The 19,945-nt window shown below is 41.0% G+C and overlaps 1 protein-coding gene across 3 annotated transcripts in view; it reads left to right on the forward strand.

The window, feature by feature from the left end:
• Positions 1-19,945, forward strand: part of celf6 (CUGBP Elav-like family member 6) — a 194,949-nt gene that overhangs the window by 113,463 nt on the left and 61,541 nt on the right. For all 3 annotated transcript variants that reach the window (XM_061814633.1, XM_061814635.1, XM_061814634.1), the window contains exon 3: positions 7,611-7,659. In XM_061814633.1, coding sequence (XP_061670617.1) covers positions 7,611-7,659 — 49 coding nt within the window. The remainder of the gene's footprint in view (positions 1-7,610; positions 7,660-19,945) is intronic.

Genomic DNA, 19,945 nt, shown 5'->3' on the forward strand with positions numbered 1-19,945 from the left:
ACAGCATATACAGTACAAAAGTAGCACTAAACATTTTACTGACTCAAAAAGCCATTTTTAAGAAAATGTGTGTATTCTAGCCTGAGCTCAGCAATTCCTGTTTTGGATTCACCGCAATTTTTGAAAACGTTCATAAACTTGCCTCACTTAAAAATTTAAAATTATACGAATATATTTCCAAATATAAACGGGTGCCTTGAAATACTCTTTAAAAATATCTGTCCTATGCCATTTTATTGTGCCATCATCAATATCCATACGACCAAGTGTTAGCATATTACCCAAGCCATGTTTAATTCAGTGCCAAATCAATAAAAATACCTATGTGCTTGAAAAAAAAACATTCAAATATGACTTCAGTAGCTATGCTATTAGGATAATAAAATACTTATTTCCTTTATCTGAATTTGGCCAGATGATATTAATATTTCTCAAAACCATCACCATAACCTACCATCAATCAAACAAAAATATGGGGCAATTGTTTCATGTAGTAAGGAGGATTCACCTTCTCATCAAGTGCCATTGGCTCTTTATGAAAAGTCATTCAGCATTAAAGAGCTTTAATGAGTGTTGAAGGCTGTAAATGGCACCAGCACCTTCAACGAAAACACATCCGAGAAGCAGGAATTAAAATAAGAGGGATCAAAGGGATAAGTGGGAATAGCTCAAAAAAATGTGTGATAAAATGAAAAGTCTGTTTGTTTCCTTCATCAAGTAGCTTTTTGTCCCACTATAGCTTGTTTGCCTGTCTGGCCGTTGGATTGCACAGATACAACCACCCTGGTTTTCAATTTTCCATGGACATTGACACAAAAGAGAGTTTTATTGGACATTTCAATACTCAGCGGTAGTGCGTTGGAGCAGTATTTGTTTTCCCAGTCGCTGTCAATCAAGCCCAACAGGACAGGATCACCAAGTAAATCTTTTGTTTGCCACCTATTTGCAACGTGCCTGTGAAACACCATTTTGCATTTCTACGGCCATGATTTGCCAAATGTCCTGACTCAGAAAATTTTATGTCAAAGCCAAAACGTGAGCGCAGCTGTACTGAATTTTGTTGGATACACAGGTTAGTGTTAATTAACAGCTTTAGCTTCTGATAACTGGCACATTCCTGATTGCTTGGTAAAGTTGTTTCCACGGTGGCCACTCAGGTGGTGGTGGTGGTGGGAAGGCGGTTATTTGTGTTATTTGGGTGTTGTGGCCGCTGCATGAGTCACATGCAGTGACCCACTTCACATATTGTCACGTGCATTTCGCTTGGGGGAAATACAATATTTGATGTCTTTATGGTGGCTTGGGTGTGCTTCACAGTTTTTTTAAGGCGTGTCGCTCAACATGCAGCCAGTCCGAGTTGGCATTTGGTCATCCTGATGTAAAAATCTGTAAAAGGAATGACCAGTGACTCGTCTCCATGTATTGCTCCCTTAAAACTCTTTCAGTTCAGCAAGACAAAAAATAGGGTGTGGAGAGTCATCTATAATTCTTGAACTTTGGGATATTTTGACAGACGTGCTTTTAGTACTGTGTTAAAATATGGGTGGGGTGGGGGTTGTTCATTTCATTAAATAGTGGGCTAGGACTTAATTTTAAAGGCAATTAATAAAATAGCTAATTGCCTTGTCTTAATCAATTTCTTCATCCTATTTTGTTTTTCAAGCTGCTGCAGGAAAGTGCAACTGATACTTTTTTTTTGTCTAATTATACTGTTCAGAGTAATACTGTACATTTGCATTTTGTTAATCATTAGATAAGTCTGGCTTTGTATTATTGATAACTTTAAGCACCTCGATTGATGAATACATTGCAGTGAGGCTCATTACCTGCCATTGGCACCATCTAAAGATGTACTTTTTCTTCACTATCCATCCCATATATTTGTCATGCGGCACTGTGATTGGCGCAGCTGTTTCAAACTTAAGATGAGTAATGTGACTGGCTGAGAAGATTCATCACAGCTCCTTAAGATTAATATAACAATTCCCTCCAAAACAGACAGTTCGTTATTCTTTAAGAATAGCAGATGTGCCAATATCCACAGATTCTATTTTTACTTGGCCAAACAATAAACAAAATGAAAAATCTAAACTAGTTACTTGATATCAATTGCAAGGGGACCATATGCAGTAAAATATGAACAGTGGAACAAGGTACAGTGCAAAACACAATTAGAGATTTTCTAATCTGGTTGAACAGTTCAGTGGTAATTGAACACTTAAGTACAATATTTACTGTTTCTTTTCAAATATGAACAATTTTTTTAATTTAACTTTTATGTCCATACATTATATTTCAAATCATTATTTAAGTACCCATACTGTTTTTTCCCCTGATAGTTTCCTACCTTTAAAAACAGTGTTAATTGTGAAACCAATGATCATGTTAGTCATTTACAGTATTTTTACAGCTTTAATTAAATAAAAACCCCTGCTTGGTTTTTGATAAACACAAACACACTATGGCCTACAATACTACAGCATTTTAGTGTTTTGTCATTGTGAAGTTACTTGGAGAAATACGTATCTTTTTGGACATAAAAAGTTTGAGAACAACAAAGCTTGGGCATTAAGTTAACAGGTTTCACGTTTTCAGGCTGCCCGGAAAAATGAAAAAAAGAAATCATCCATCTTTGTTTACTTTGACTATGCCTTTAGACAAAGCATGGTCAAGCGTGGTCAAAGGCCAGCACTGACCTTGTCTCGCTCCCTCTCTGTGGCACTGTTATCAATCAGACACACTAAGATGGCGTGTGCGTGCACACACACACACACACACACACACACACACACACGCACACGCACACACACAGTAAATGTTCTTCCGTGGAACTATGGAAGCAAGCTCCCCTCTTCCACACTATTGCTTTTCCAACCCTCAGTGTCTTAAGCACACTTTTATTCATCACAAAATAATGGAAAAATATAGATTCACTGCGACAGAGTGGTAAAAAGACAAAAAGTCAAGGTATAGACATAAAGCAAATAGAGCATGAAGGAGGGGAAATGTAGAGGGAGGCGAGGAGGGTTGGATATATCAAAAAAAGGTGGGCAAAATGGCAGGGATGAGGAAAAAGAGAGATGGGCTCTCTAAGTGCGTCAGCGTAGACGCAGAGCTGTGAGTTCCCAGGCAGGACAGCATGAGCTGCCTATTTGTCAGCATTGATCAAGCCATTAAGGGGATGTGGAGGGAAGTATATTGGTTTTAGAGGCCAAAAGGGCACAGAGAGGCAAATATAAAGCACGACATGCACAGGAGTGAGTTGGATGGGGGTGACTTCAATCCCCTACAGCCAGACATCTGCTGGATGAATAAACAGCACTCCTTTGGTGCGATGTTGAGTCAGGCTGTTTTGCAAAAGTCTGATGGGAAAATGCTACAAATCGTTCCACTGGAGCTGGGTGTACACTGCGAAGTGCACAAATCTGATTTAGTGCCGATGTCAGATTTTTTTTTTTTTAAATCACTTTTCGATAGTTTTCCTGTGTTACCGGATTCCGTGAAGGAGAAACACATGGAGTGTGTGGACAAAAGCCATATTCAAAGTTTCTAGCTTTGAAAACAGAATGGAGGCTGTGCGAAAGGTAATACTGCGAAGTAGGAACCAGGGGTACAAATTTGGACCAAACCCTGTACTGTGTTTTATTCACTTTCACAATGGCCACCTATGCATCTTTCTCAAAGATTGACCTTGTTGTTTTTTTTTTGCTGTTGTTTTTTAAGACCTTTCACAGTTGTGTGAAACATACTAGTGGGGGGTTAAGCTAACCCGCAAATTTGCTAGGTTCCAACAATGTATCAGAAGTTGAAGACCTGAGACTCATCGCCTGCGGGCCTTTTGTATTGAAAGCCCATCCCAGTGACCATCCCAGATACTTTTATGACCATGCACCAAAATATGTGAATGTGTGACACGATAATAGTGGTGTGAATTTGTGCTTGGCTACCAGAAACGGAATAAACAATGCAAATTTTTAGTTATATGCCAGGGATTCCGAAACAACAGGGTGAAGGGTGATGGTGATCCCAGGGGCTATGTGTCATCGAGCTATGTTATAAAAATTACGCCGTTGTGACTGTATTTTAGGATATTTTTAAGGTTTTGTACGGGATAGTGGGTGTGCACAAACTCTGTCAGGATATTGAATGTGTGTGTCGCTAAAAAAGCTTCGAAAGACTGGACTGTGCTATCGTTGTAGTTTCCGCTTACTTCATCAATCGTTCAATGTCAAGCTCAAATCGACGAGGTAGACACCCATTGTCTGTTTACACTGTAGTTGGCAACCATCCGATTTTTAGCATATCGGATAGGATGCTTTAGCCCCCTTTTTCAACTACCATGACCCATATCTGAATTGGGGCACAAAAATCGGAATTGGGTCACTTGAACCATGTAGTATAATTCCAGCCTCAGGCTGATTGCGACACCAAAATGCTTATTACCCAGCTTCACCGGATAGAGCAAATGTGATTCGTCTTCAGTTTTGTGTGAGCAAGGGATGGTGGTTGGTGGTTCCTTGGCCCAAGGGGAAGGTATGCTGCCTCTTGCCCAGCCTCTGATGAATTCATATAATTAACTCTGCCTTGATCTGTTGGCTAATCCTGCACTCCGTAATAAGGGATTAAAATGTCACCTAAGCCACCTGCTGTTATTGAGCCCCGAGACTTTTTGTGCTACTGTGAGTGAGGATGGGGTGGTAGGAGGAGGGTTTTCTTTTCCCGTGGAAAGTTGTTTGCAAGTAACATTTTCCGCAAGAGAACAATATTAGGGGATTTAGCTGCTGCCATGGGCAAGTGCATCCAAGCAATAACTCAATAGTTGTCCCAGAAGTTGCAGCGGCAGACTCGCTCTGAAAAGTCCTGGTCAGAGACAGTAAAAAGGAAAGTAGGACATGCTGAAAGGTGAGGGAGTTGAGAGAATCTTTCTTGCTCACTCTCGCTGTGACCTCCTTGGACCTAGCCAAGAAAAAAAAAGGAAAAAAGAAAGAAGTGCCAATTGGTCGGCAAACTCCCGGCAGACCGAGGGCCAGCTCGCATCGTCGGCTTGCTGGGCGCCTCATCTCTATTGCCTAGCAACGCCAAATGTAGTTTTGGTAAGTCTCTTGACTCTTTTTGCTGGGCGGTGGGACTCAAGGCCACTAATGGAGCCTCCTGTCCAATTGCTGCTGTTTAAAAATCCTCAAACCTGACTGATCACCGGCCGGAGAGATCTTTGGGCCTTGAGGCTCTCCTTAACCTCTTATGCGAGACAAACTATGACACTTGCATTTTTAAAACAAGTACACTTAACACTTAAAGTGCTACAACTGACCTATATAGGTTCTGATGCATAGCTGTTAGATACAGCAACGACCTTTATCTAAGACAGATATATCGCTAGCTAACATTTAGGCATAAATAATAGCCTCTGTGTGCTTACTGCTGAACTTGTTTGGATTCACAGTTAAGCTCACCTTTCTACCTTTTATTGCAATTGAATACTGTTTAAAACCAACACTATGAATGAGCCAGGTATTAATTGTGTGTTTTCTGTATTGGATATGTCCTCCACGTACTCTAGCCTGTATATATACTTTATCAAGGACTATATGGATGGTTACTTATCTCATCATGGTTATGATATTGTTACTTGAAGGGGGACGTTGCTCCCCAAGAATAGAATACCGCTCAAATTAAGATGATTGTGATCCTCCTAACTATACTTAGTTATGGCCCTTTTACTAAATACGACTGCAAAAGCTCAACTATACTCCCTCCTTGAATGCAGGTGTTTTAAATAAGGAAAAAATAATACTTAGCCCAGCCTTTCTACAAAGACTGCAAAAATGCTCAGATCGAGACACACTAACAAAGAACAAAAATACACTGAACTGGTCATCATTCAGTCACAGGACACATTGAGAGAGAGTAAGAGTTGATGCACCAACATGCCTGCACATGTGTTTGGCAAGTGAAATATAGGTGTACACTTTTTAGAATTTAATATTAGACTTACCATGTTATATTACTGCTACTTTTAGGAAGTTGGAATCCAAAACCACAATGGGAAGAAAGTTGTTGAGTTGCTACTCAACTGAAGGAAATTTTTATGCTCCTACTTTGACTAAAAGATTTTTAGGAGTCTCCAGTTCCATATATTACTACATCTGAAGTAGGGAAGCACACTGTATTGATCACATCATTGAACTCGAGACATACTGACAGACAACAAAAATGGAGAACAATGTATTTACTGTACTTGCTCGGTGAGATATTTTATTTCAGAGGAGGATGAGAGAAGGAAGAAAAGTAAACACTGAAGCAAATTGTAGACTGTGGAAAAGAATATTGCAGCATCCACATCCATGGCAGAGTAACAGGATAAGATAATGTCTTGCAGGTCTGGTTCATTTTCAAATCTGTTTCACCAATCAGGTGGCAGGAATTGTTTTGGTCAGCCATCTAGTTGGGACTCATTTCTAGAATTAGCTTTTAGCACCCAGCCTGAAGTAGCTATTTTTCCAAACGGAAATGTGTCCATAGCAAGTGGCTAAGCTGTTTATCAACTTTGAATTAAGTTTTCTCAGAGAAAAAATGTATGGGTGTTTATCAAGAGCCTCTACGCCTTCATTGATGAGCCATGTCCATCCACTTTTGTTCAAGTGTCGCAGTATATTGCTGGGCGAGTACATTGCATCCCCAGGGTGTCACCGTGCTTGTCAATAAATGCCCACCAGACTGAGCTCTATATTTAGCTCTATGGTCCCAGCTCATGTCAACCGCTGTCAAGTGGTGCACTGCCCCCGGGGCCCGACACCCACGGTGCTGCCTAAACTGAGTGATCTGAACGGGCAGCGCCCTGTGCCATTCACATGTAGTTGGCTAGACGTGCCCACAAGTGACAAAACTACAAATATGATGCATGTAGCCTCGATAAACAAGGAGGATGCAAGAAAAACTCCAGCTCAGAGAGGAAAGTGGAGACCTTAAGTGCTTGTTTGTTTCCACATACAAACTCTTGGGAGTGACTCAAGATGAAACAGCAGATATGAGCACAAGAACAAATGAGAGGGTTGTTAAAAGGGTTTTTCGTCTTTGCATGGCCACATTTTCCCCACAAAATTAATCTTCAAATGTTGTTTATTGATTACTTACAGTTAACCTTTTCTGAGGTATCCATGGGGGCTGGGCTGAGCAGAGTTGTGGCATATTGGCAGTGATTCAGGGCAGGAAGAAGGAAGTGATGATGGCAGGGAAAAGAAGGGATTGCTGAGGGTCAGGGATGAACTGGTGACTGGGAGTCTGGAGCCAGGAGGGGACAGGAAGAATGAGGGCCAGGCCAGAAAGGTGCCAGAGTGGCTGATGTAATGGCATTAATCTCTGGGAAACATCTGACACTCAGTGTGGCTTCGTCATTGAAAAGTGCAAATTCTGCTGAACTGTGCAGGGGTTTCGGGCATCTCGAGAGGCAACGCCCTGGAATAATTAAACCCCCTGTTGGGATTTATGTGTTTAGCTAACAAAGCACTCATAACACACCAGGAGGCACCATTCACATCTTCTTTAGCCTCTTGATGAATTAAGTCAGCCCTATTGTTTCTCGCTAACCATTTCTTCATTTTTCTCTCCAGATGAATCGGCCCATCCAGGTGAAGCCAGCAGACAGCGAAGGACGGGGAGGTAAATAACCTTAAAAAAACACACCGATACACAACTGGTACAAGCACAATCCTTAATATTCTCCTCTCACTTCAGACACACTGGGAGTTAGTAGTGTGGCCCATAATATAGGTCACTTGCTTCTATTGACTTCCCATCTGTGCCAGCAAAAGGGGGCTGTCGCGGTTCACAGTCATTGCAAGCGGGTCAAAGACAAGCAGTAGAAACATGGCGGAAAGACGAAAGGATGGCAAGCAATAAGTAGATACCATGAACCTTCTCCGTCAGACTTCAGGGAAAAAGCATTCACACACTGCGAAGCCCAAAAAAAAACCTGAAGAAAGAAGCCCTGAGCGAGACAATATGAAGGCACGACCATGAGTTGTATCACTGAATAGAAAAAAAAAAAAGAGGACAGCCTTTTAATAAAATAGGTTCCATTGTGTACAGGAGCAGACCATTTCTTTACTTTAGCTCCAAAAAAAAAATCATATTCACATTGCAATTTTGAAGCTTATTTTTATCATTGCAGTTCACCAGGGTCAAATAAACTTAAAGCTGGAAGGAGCGATAAACGGGCTCTCCCAACTCCTGTATATGGCAATAGCTTGAACTTGTTATAGGCAAATAAAAGGTTGCGATTATTGCATAGAGCTGCTTCTGATTGTACCAGTGTCGATATTCACACAAAATCGCTGCTTCAAAACAAAAAAGCAAATTTACTTTTAATTTCATGTATGAGTCCTTGATACTTCCCCGTGGGCCTTTTTATGATGGATATGTTCACCGAAAAAAAAAAAAAAAGTGTTGATAGGTCAAACTTTTGTGCGAGGCTACCTATCTCCAAATGGCCTGCCGACAGTTTTGAGTGGTGTCTTGTGTATGGTTCCAATGGTAAATTTTCAGAAGGATACACATGCTTTGAAAGAAAAAGTGTCATTGATTTCAGAAGACTAGTCTAAATACATCTCCAAGTGTGCATTGGTGCTCCGAGGTGCTTAAGCATGTTTTTGAGATGTGGGATGAAACCTGAGTGCCTGGAGAAAACCCATGCAACGCACACACACTGGAGCAGGAGGCAGCTGAAGTGCCCGGGGAGCGGTTCGGAGTATCAGTGTTTTGCTCAAGGACACCACAGCCGTGAGTCCCGGGTATGATCCAGTCAGGGTCTTGAAGCCAGGTCCCCCATGGTGGCAAGCAATGATATTAACCATTGGGCTACAGCTGCCCGAGTCATAAATACTGTACATATCTGTCTGTAAAGCATTTCTAGTCCATAAAAATAAATTAAATGGAAAACAATAGAGCAGTAACTGATCATGTGTTCTTGTGCCGTGCAATGACAGACATATTCTTACGCCATTGCACAAACTAGTCCCGTGGGCACCTTTCATAACCTCAAACCATTGTATGTTGGGACTGTCATAAACTCAGAACTCCCTCTCAAATATTTGCAGATGCTGCTTACCTTTACACTTGTGAGTGCACTTCAACCTTTAAATAATCACCCCAGGCAAATATATAAACTTCCCTCTAAAATGAAGCAGAATGTCTGTCACTGATTCTCAAGACAAGACACCATGACTGACTGCATCATTTCCATCACAGGAGGTTAATGGAGATGAAGTCAGTTAAACATGTGCACACTGGGTAGAATTGGCTATAAGTGAACCGCTTAGCATCTGCTTGAATATCTGCGAGGAGATTTGGATAGGATCAGATTGGGCTACATTTGTGATTTATCTGCTCCAGGTCTGAATCGGATGGCTGATTTTCATTGGCGCACACATGCCCAAAGTAGGTCTTATTTTTGTCATGTTGGCACTTTAATAAATGGACATCTAAAAACGGGCAAAGTCTGACCGACAAGGCTTGTGTGGGAGCCAATTGGCATTCTCACCAAGATAAATTAGATCTCTAGGCTTAAGAGGGGAGGATGGATGAATCCCAATATCAATTACTACCACTCTTTCTCTGAAAGGGAAAGGAGACGAACAGGCAGTGTGAATGAATTACAGACAGTTCTTAGACTGGCACAGCCGCTGCTCGTCTGTTCGATGAAGTTTCTATATGGAAGGACAGGCTCAGTAACAGCACGGATTGAAATAAGACCAAGCAGACGGGCCCCAGCAGAGATATTGAGCCTTAACGGCAACAGGAAGTCGGCCGCTGGCTAGGGAAGTAAACCACAGTCACGGCTGACAATGAAATGAGATTTACTATGAAGCTGTGCGGTTAAGGGGAAATAGACAACCTGGGCTGATGGAGAGAGAGGAGGATGCATAGGAGTCCTTTGTGGAATGACCAGTCACGTATAATTCCCAATAGAACCCAATAGATCAATTGTCACATGTCAATTGAGACTATTGCACCTTCAGTATGAAGTCACAATTATAGCGAGCAAGACATCAACAATGAAAGCTGTTTAGAGGTCTTGGGTTCCTCAAGCATTTTGCATTAGAAGATGTTCGACCATTTGGTGGGTGCAGAAAACTGCTTTTGTGGAAGCTCTCCCTTGGAGACGTCAGATGCCTTGGGATATGTCGCAAGGTGAATAATGCCAGAGTGCAGAAAATGAAAACCTGCCAGCCATTCCACCTGATATTTGTGTCACTATCCAGAGATTATATCCTCTTGAAGCTCCAAATCAAAGCCATAACACCACAACTTTGTCCCAAACATTTGCTTTAAATTTTGTAAGATTTAGGTTAAAATATAAGTAAAGCTGGTTAAATGTAGCCCCTGCGCACCATGACTATGAGTAAGAGTTGACCAGGAGATCATCTCAAGTCTACCAGACTACCCAATTTAACAAGGCTTGCCTTGACTTTTGCATCCGTAGACCACATAAACTGCATCCTGCAGTTGGAAGTTTCCTTCAAATGCTGATTTCTTTTCCCAATATTTGCTTAATGTCTTGCAACTTTCCTTGATGGTCTCTCATAGGCCATTTTGTATTATATAAGTCGGGCTGAAAAAGTTGTCATCGCTATACCCCCAAAAAAGCCAATTGTTCAATTACATACTGCTTATATACAGTACTTTTTTCACATCAGTAGTAACCAACAAAGTCTCTCCTTTACTTTAATACCAGGATAAACCCCTTGTAGATGCAGACAAAAAAAATATTTTTTATTCAAATCCAGTGCACAAATGCTTCTACAACTGTAAAACAAATGTAGAAAGTATTAGGAAGCGCTGACAATTTTTGAAGATGTTGTTTCCTTAAACAATATAACTGGGTCTTTCAAAATATCCCGCCACTGAACTTCGCCAAAACTAATGACTCAATTCTCAGTTTCATCCATGGATTATTGAGATGGAACGGAGCATGGAAGCCGAGCACCATATCTTCTTTTTTCCAATTTTCTTTCTATCTGCCCTAATCTATCCGTCTGATACAGACAAGTGAATCACGGAACCTCAACTCACTTGCCCTATTGGCAGGCCATGGATGGCCAAGCTATGCATCTCCATTCAAAACCCACCGCGATTTGCTTTATTCCAAAATGGGCTAGAATGAGAAAATGTCAAGTCCTCTTTACGCTCTCTCTCCCTTTCTATATATATATTGGCTATATATCTATATATTGGCTTTCTTCTTGTGCTGTCTTATTGGTACGCTGATGTGAGGAGAAAGATGAAGCAAGTGATAGCGAGGTGTGCCGGGTGCGTGAAGGAATTCAAGAGATAGAAGGTGGGATGAGCAAAAGGGGCAATGGCAACAGGATGAAAAAGTTAACAGAGTGATAGAGGCAGCTGAGTGAATCTCAGTAGTAAATCATCTGAGAGCCGCTCCCATTCCCTATCTTGTCATTGCCTCGCCCAGGAATCTTCTCCCCCTGACCTTGTCTGAGGGGAAAAAAGATGGGAGCAAGATTATCTATGATTTGAGATAGCTATTATCTAAACACAATCTCTGAGCTGGGGTCCCATTTCGATCACCACTATTTTCAGTTTGGAGATGGCTATGATGAGACTGACGGTGGGTTAGCTGGCAAAAGTTACTACCTTTGTTGAGTCTGGTGGAGGTTCAAAAATATCCATCAATTTGGAATTTTTTTCTCGGTGTGCCACATTTGTATGGTATTGTGGCACTTAAATTGAATTGTATTGAAGTGGTTCACATACTCAGTAGCTCAGTGAGTGAGTCAATCACAATTGTCTTATGATTGACTGGGGATCAGTCCAACGTGTCATCAACTCAACAAGGCTTTCCCTTAGTAGCACATTTACACTGTTGAAACGGGGTGCTTGTCCACCAGATACGATGACGTATTATTTGTAGTCCCACTCAAGTGGGGTTCCAAATGTGCCAAGTCGATACGGTATGGGTGAGGCAAACGACCGCAAGGCATTCATTCGTTGAGTAGGTTGACCCAACATTAAACTTTTGGCTTACCCTGTTGCAATTTTATAGCTGGAAGCTAATCTTATTTATTTTATACTCCACAATCTCTTGGATAAAATGTTTCCACCCTGTATTTACAGTATTCTGTATACATCGGATTTTTGTTCTCTCATTCTCCTTTGTTCCACCCGATGCATTTATGGGGCATATTTTTCTTAGTTTCCTATGGAACTGCTTTGAATTCACCTTAAATTACTTGAAAAGCCTTCAGGCCCTCCCGTAATCCCAGGTATAGAAAATGGATGGATGGATGTCCTCCTTGTTTATTAGCACCCCCATATTTTGTCTTTATTGGATGCTTATACAGTGCCGAGAGCATCGCCTGAATCCTATTCCTAGTGGTCCGGGGGTGTGAGCCTTTTTTAATATGCCCACGTCTTTTGTCTGTCTAGCTTAAGGGGAGTCTCTGCGCACGGCTCACGTTTGTCCTTGCCAAGCCGTTCTTCAGAAGAGTGACCCCAGTCGGGGCAGTCTGGAGATTGACAGGACCTTAAGATGTCGCGCAGTGTGCTGTCATAGCCCAGCCCAGCAGGCATGGGATAAGTGAGGGCCCGCTGGCTGGCGCAGTCTGGCAGGCCACACGGGAGCGGCTGTCTGGAGGCACCTCACGTTGTCAGAGGACTCTGTTCCACTTTACATGCAAATGAAGCCAAAATATCCCTCTGTGCCCGGAAACTACCACCCAGTAAAACTCAACTGTGGTGGATAGTTTTGCGTATGGGGAGAACAAAGCAAGGATTGCAGGACATCGATTAAAGTTTTGCTAAACAATAATTTATTGGGCTTTGGGAGAGGGCTTTTGGACTAAAAATGCACCAGGCAATTCCGCACAGGTTTCCCGATTCTTTTGCATGCTCTAGATGGTTTCAAGCTCCCTTCGGTATAGAAGTATTAATGCATTTGCACGTACAAAGCCTATAGTTGTATTGGAACACTAACAATTGAAACGTTTGTTTTCGTCCGATTATTCCCATATGCCAGCTGCGTGAAATACCAGTGCATTGTCCAGGATGCTATTATTAAGCAATTCATTTCAATACTGCACTTGAAACAGACACCATAATGTCTTCTGTGCATTCAACTCGATGCAAGTTGGCAAAGAAACTACGTTCAAAAAGAGTTTCCAAACACCATCAAGTGTTAATAAGTTCTCTTCATCCTGACTTTTTTTTTGTCATCTTTCAGTAGATTGGATGCTACAACAATATCACCATCTTCATCATCAAATTTGTTTTAATTTTAGTGTTGAGTGCTGAAGTCCCACGAGATTTGCTCAAGTCTTGAGCTATGCATCATGTATGACGGTTGTTTGACCCAGAATATTTTGTGAGGAACGTCTTAGAAGGATTATCAGGCCTTTCCCTCCTATTAAAAAAAATATATATATATATAAATTGGACAAGGATCTTATGCAATGCAGTAACCACTATTGCTTTGTAACATATCTGTAATAGGGAAGAAGCCATGACGCGTATCGAAAAAACCTCCTTTAATTGATGCCCCCTAAAACTATACCTGAATACAATTGCCTTAAAATAATTTAAACATTAACAACAACTTATGATACCCCGCAAGAAAAAAATTTGAGAATTTCCAACGCATCTTATATACTTCCTGGACACCACTGCCTACCCACCTATTAGCCTGGGTTTTGTTTGGCACTATCTTGTAGACTCTTGGGGTGTTACAGAAAGAGCAATTAAGCACAAATACTGTAGGTAAGTTTTTCACTGGTGGGGCTTTACTGTACTCAACCAGGTCTTATCTAAATAAACAAAAAAGTAGACCATTAGGAGCACTAGTGTCTGTATTATTATATGTATTACAATGGAAAGAACTTATATGGAAAGAGTTGTTGTTTGATTGTATGAATGTGACCAATTTGCTGACAATTCAGATATGGACTGTATGGCCTTCATGGGGGTCTTTGTTGTAAGAGTGGTATTTTGGTACATTTTGATGTTTTATTAAAAGAAAAAGAATCCATGAAAAAAAAAATTCAAGAGCGGTCTTCTTGGTGAGGCAGAAGCGCACGGAATGCTCATTATCCCCCATAAAACAGGCTCGACTAAAAAGGAAGTGCCATTTAATTCCACACTTATTCCCGTGGCTGTCTCGCACTTGGGACAACAAATAGATGATGTGAAATAAAGTCTAACTCAATATTGAAAAGACTTTTTAACATTTTATACAATCATTCTGAGCACCTTCATGGGCGAGTGCTTCTGGTGGCGAGCCTCGCAGGCACACCCTGAAAATAAATAAATAAATTAAAATCGTGCACTGCAAATGAGTCCATCAGAAGTGCAACTTCTCTGTTGTGCTGCCTGGAACATTACGCCGCATCTGAAATGCACCCGGCGGCCTGGTAGGCATCTTTTATTATCGGGTGCAGCTGTCCATGCTTTGTGAACACTTGCTACTACCAAGCCTCCTCGACAGTAGCCAGCAGGCATGATGGAGAGAATGGTGAAAACAAAAGATATTTTCCAAGGCAAAGGAGTAATTGATAAAAAAAAAAAAAACATGATTACCAAAGTAGAAAAACATTGAAAATGGGTTTTGTAGCAACTAATTATTTGTCTAGAGAGAGAGAACAAAGTGAAAGATTGCAATAAAGGATAAAGAGAAGGGTACTATGCAAGTAGAATGTTTTATTGGGGAGAAACATCAATCTTGACAGCGCATAGCTTCTGTGACAAATCTATTATTTTATAATACACCACGGGGATGGAATGGAAGGGAGCTTGGTGACAAGCAACTGTCAGATGACTGTTGCGTTCTGATAACTTTTCTGATCTCAATTTGTATGTACCGTAGCTTGAGGGAGACGCCATGTGCATGTTTTGTCACAGTTTCTAATAATTTTCCAGGAGGCTTTACATGATGGGGATTTTTGGGGGCAATCACAGATGAGTGAGTGTAAAGAAAACAAGAACTGATCATCGCTCCGACCTCAAGATGAAGCAAATTGTCTATTTAAATTACTTGTTCATTGACTGTATATAATTCTGTATTGTTTACTCATAATTATATAAAAATATTCTCTCGTCAGGTCATGTATTCTCATCAGTCAGGTCAACCCAACGTTACACGACAGAGACAATGGGTGCTAACTTACTGTAATTAAAACACTTTACTGTGATTAAATTACTTCACACACACTTAAATTTTAGAGCATGATTCAACATAATGTCAGCATGTTTAGGTATAATTGTTAGTGCTAGCACTAGCGTGCTGAGCTACATAACGTTTTGTTGGCTCCTTGTGTGCTGTATCGTGTAAGAAGTATGTCAACATACCTCAAGCAAGCTTTGAACAAAAGTCTTCTCCCAAGAACCGGTGACCACTATGTGACACATTTTTCTTCTTTTTTGACCAGCACAATACATGCGTGGTCCATTGTTGTTGTCTTGGCTGTGGTAACAAGTGTATGCAGTCACATTTGATTTGACAAAGCCCAGGGACTTTGATGTCAATGATGTCAAAAGTCGCACGACAAGGCCAATAATAAACTGGCTTTGGGATTCAACAGCGTACTGTGTATGATGGCGAAGCGGAGGAAAGGCCTTTTGTGGAGCCGATCAATGATGTCATTGATTAGATCGGTACATAATGACATAAAAGCCGATCAGCCAATCGGTATAAAATGCTAATTACCGGCCAATACAGATCGGTTTAAAGTGTAGTTTCCTGGTGTTTCATAACATTTTTTTCAACAAAATACCCCATGATTAAGACTTAAACCATAATTGTACAAACTGTACAGTATTTTTCTCTTGCCTTTATGGCTTAGCCCTATTTTGTGGTTGCCATCATAAATCATCCTCATCCATCTCTTCCTGTACACTCAAACTTTTGGTGGAACACCTGCTGTCTACAAGCCTGTCAGCCAGTCATGAAGTGATTTGGGAAATTGATTGTGGCACTGACCAAAAACTCCATCAATGACAGCAATACAGCCACAGGAGGAGCTGCTCCACTGATGGTCTCATCAGTGGGCCACAGAGCCCTCCCCAACCTGGTGACCACGAACTCTCTGAATTGCTCTTCCACCTTGAAGACAATCATCCAAAAGACCGTGGTGGAAAAACCTGAACAATCTAGGGCTCTTAATTTTGCAGATGACAGAGCAGAAATGAGACACATCGCCAACTACGATGATTCCGAGTGCAGAGATAGAGTAGAATATCTAGTAGACTGGTGCAAAGATAATCTTTGCAACATTGTGAAGAAGACCAAGGAGATGCTGGTGGTTTTTTGGCGGCACGGACAGCCCCTAACCTACTCCACATTTGAGGAGCAGAAGTAGAAGTGGTCTCCAGCTACAAGTACCTCCTTGTCCACCTTTCCACGAACCTCACCTGGAGCCGAAACACTTTGTCTCCTCAAGGATGCACACCAAGCTCTCTACTTCCTCTGAAAGCTGCCACGTGCAGGACTAGGGAGGAGTGTCTTGAGGAGCTCTTACAGATGTGCATTGGAGAGCCTTCTTAGCACCAACCTATCAGAAACCGGCATCAGACCGCTCACAACCCCATGCCTTATTATCCCTGCTTGATGAACAATATTCTTTTCAAGTACAAAGGAGCCTAGTAATGGCATGTAAATATTATGTGCAATTCCTTTTCATTGCATTCATATCCTTGCTGTATTTGCACCTTTCCACACATTCAAGTTTTTTTTTTTTTTTTTTACCTTGTTTTATCTTGTCTTATTATCACATTTATAGTTCACAGGTTTTGAAACTTTTTGGGCTAACCATGGACATCGGGTATCAGATTTCGTGCCATATCATGTTTAAATGCGTGCTGGTGTGAGAATTAAAGTTCTTGAATTCTTCACGCATCCAATTCACGAATCTCTTTGGTCTTCCTCTTTGCCTCTTACCCGGCAGCTCCATTTCCAAAATACTTCTACCAATGCAGCACATCCACTATGCTTCTTTTGCGCGTCAAAAGCATCTCAATCTGGCATTTGTGTGTATGTGGTGCTTGGACACACCTCAAGCACAAATAACTAAATTATTAAAATAAAGAAGACATTCTAATGTTAACTGTTACCCCTTGATGCACTTACCCCACAGAGCCAGGATTCCAATCAAGGTCTCTTCCTTAGACGGAGTTCGTCCTTGCCTCCATTGCCAAATTTGTGATTGTTGTGTTCAGTTGGTGTCTTATGGTTGGCTCCTCATGAAGAACGACCGATTGTCATTCATCGGTCTCACGGATTCACCATCGCAATTGCAACATTTGAAGGTACCCAGCTAGACAAAAATAAACATCTGTTGCTGTGCCCTACATTTAGATACTGCAATTCCCCACACTATCCATTTTTCTGCCTCCATTTTCTTCCTGCCCTCCCTCGCTTCTCAGATCACAGTTGTTCTTCATTCTCCTCCACTTTTATTTGTATAAGGTGCTCCGTGGTTGAGAAATAAAATCCAAAACAGTTTGTTGATAAAGTGAACTTTGTCGTTCGTATTCACAGATTACTATTGAGTAATTTAATAATCTATCTTCAGCCAATCACTGAAAACCCAACTTATTTGAGTATTCCATGCATGGAATACTATAACAGAAAAGTTGAAATTGGTGTCAACACAATCAAAAGCAGAAACATCTTTGTCGCTAAGTATGTGAAAAACACACAAGGAATTCATCAGAAGACATTGCAAGAACAGTCATGGAGCAATAAAAGGTTGGCAATGACACACTTTTTCTTTAACATGGAAGCACGTTAAGGCGGTATATTGTGACTGTTTAACATCTTGAGTTTCAAAAGTGGGCTGTTAGAAGAAGGTAGAGTCTTCAGGGTATGTCTGTTTTTCTTTTTCTATTGAAAAGTGTTGGAGGATGCTTTTTTCCTCCCCACGTGTTCGTTTAATTTCAGGTAGTGAGAATGTTGGTTGTCCAAATACAGGCTGGAGATGATGAACAGTTTCTTCGAAGCTTTTACTTACAGAATATTCTGGGCACAAATGAGTGACAGACAATGGCTGTAGCAGAGCAGAAGTGCAAAGATATATAGGACTTACAGCATTCCCCTACTATCAGCAGGGTCCGCATCACAAACGTATGAAAGAAAAATAAAGAGCATCACAAATAAGGAGCATCACAAAGAGGATCACAAGAGAACCGCATCATAAAATAAGAGCGTCACAAACTATCTTCATCATCATGACTAAGCTGGTAATAACTGGCACATTCCTATGCCCTGGTCTCTCCGGTAAGGTTAACTGATGATTTTGCATGTGTGAGCAAAAGATACGCATCAATAAAGAGATACACATCAATAATAAAAGAGATACACATCGATAATACACTTCAAAAGCTAACAAATGTTAGCCGTCTGGTTATTATTTAGGTTGCAGAAACGATGCAGACACTAAAATTTTTGCACTTTTGTGTTTTAAGGTAAAGTTATGAGTTGAGTTTGAAATTGTTTCTGATATATGTTTTGGCATCCAAGTTTTTTTTTGCTGTACAATGTATTTTGTCTATAGAAAGAGGTGATCGTTTGCATTCACAAGGGTTAAAGTTTAAAAGTAGTTTCCAAAGGTCTTGTGCGCATTGGCAGAAAAGTGTTGGGCTATCTTGTAGTTTTTTTTTTTTTTTAAATCATTCTATATGTTACTTGAAAGCCCTCAAGCCTCTTAATGCAAATATACGACTGCACATAAGGGCTCTCTCTTTTTTCTTGCCTCTTCACTTTTAATAGATTACGGTACACTTTAAAGTCGCGGTGTCATCCCCTTACGCAGAGGGTGCATTACACGATATTCATATTCATAAAACGCCAATTTAAAGCGCGCAAGTGGCCATGGGAGATGTGTGCGGAGGGGTGAACTTGTAAAACTCCAGTGCGAGCAGCTTCGGAGACAGGTGCAAAGAGCACTAATTAATAGCAATCAATACTGAGGGCCAGGGCAGGCGGCTGGCCGGCGGAGACTCTCTCAGGTCAGGCAATGAAAAGATAGCAAGAGCCAAATTCATTCTTCTCTCCCGGAGGACGGCTCTGAAGTACACTCACACTTCCTTTAATGCCTTCGCTGGGGTGTCATTTATTTTTGCGTTTGCCAGCACATTTGGAAAGTTCATTACCTCGCTCATGGCTTGTTAATTAGCCTTGTAAAGCCACCATTAGATCTCCTCGGGCTAGGACTAAGATGAGACTTCTTTTTTTTTTTGGTCCCACAACATTACCACACAGTAGGGGGGCCTGTAAAACTGTACTCTGCCCATTTAACAGAGGACCCCTCAGTGGAAATCTGAACGATAGAGGGTCTTTCGTGATAAATTAGGTCACATGTGCTTCGGACAGCTAGTAGCCTTCCTTCATATTTCCTCTTTGCTTCCTTGAACAGAGGTCAGCCTCATTTACCTCAACATATGTTGAAGCTGATGTCCAGGGATAGGAATTTGACTACATTTCCTTGATCAAGCACTATTTAAATGGAACATATTATGAACAAATTAATTTATAATTTCTTGTACAGATTACACAGAGTTCTCTGGAGTGCCTTCCCAAACCTCGTGTGTGAAATTAATCAACCGAGTTAATTATTTTTTAAGATGCCTTTTTTCAGAAATTTCTGAGCTGTGCTGCACATTCGCAGCATTGTAACAAAACAGGAGGGGTGGGGGGGGGTGGGGGGGTCATTTTCATTATAAGTGCCCCACACAGAATTTTTCCAGCAATGACACAATTTGAGCACAATTAGCTACAGTGAAGAAAATAAGTTTTTGAACACCCAGCAATATTGCAAGTTATCCTACTTAGAAATCATGGCGGGTTCTAATTTTTCATCGTAGGTGCATGTCCACTGTGAGAGAGATAATCTAAAAAGAAACATCCAAAAATCACTGTCTGATTTTTTTAATTATTTATTTGTGT

Source organism: Syngnathoides biaculeatus, chromosome 3 (genome assembly GCF_019802595.1).
Source record: "Syngnathoides biaculeatus isolate LvHL_M chromosome 3, ASM1980259v1, whole genome shotgun sequence".
In the NCBI taxonomy this organism is placed as follows: Eukaryota; Metazoa; Chordata; class Actinopteri; order Syngnathiformes; family Syngnathidae; genus Syngnathoides; species Syngnathoides biaculeatus.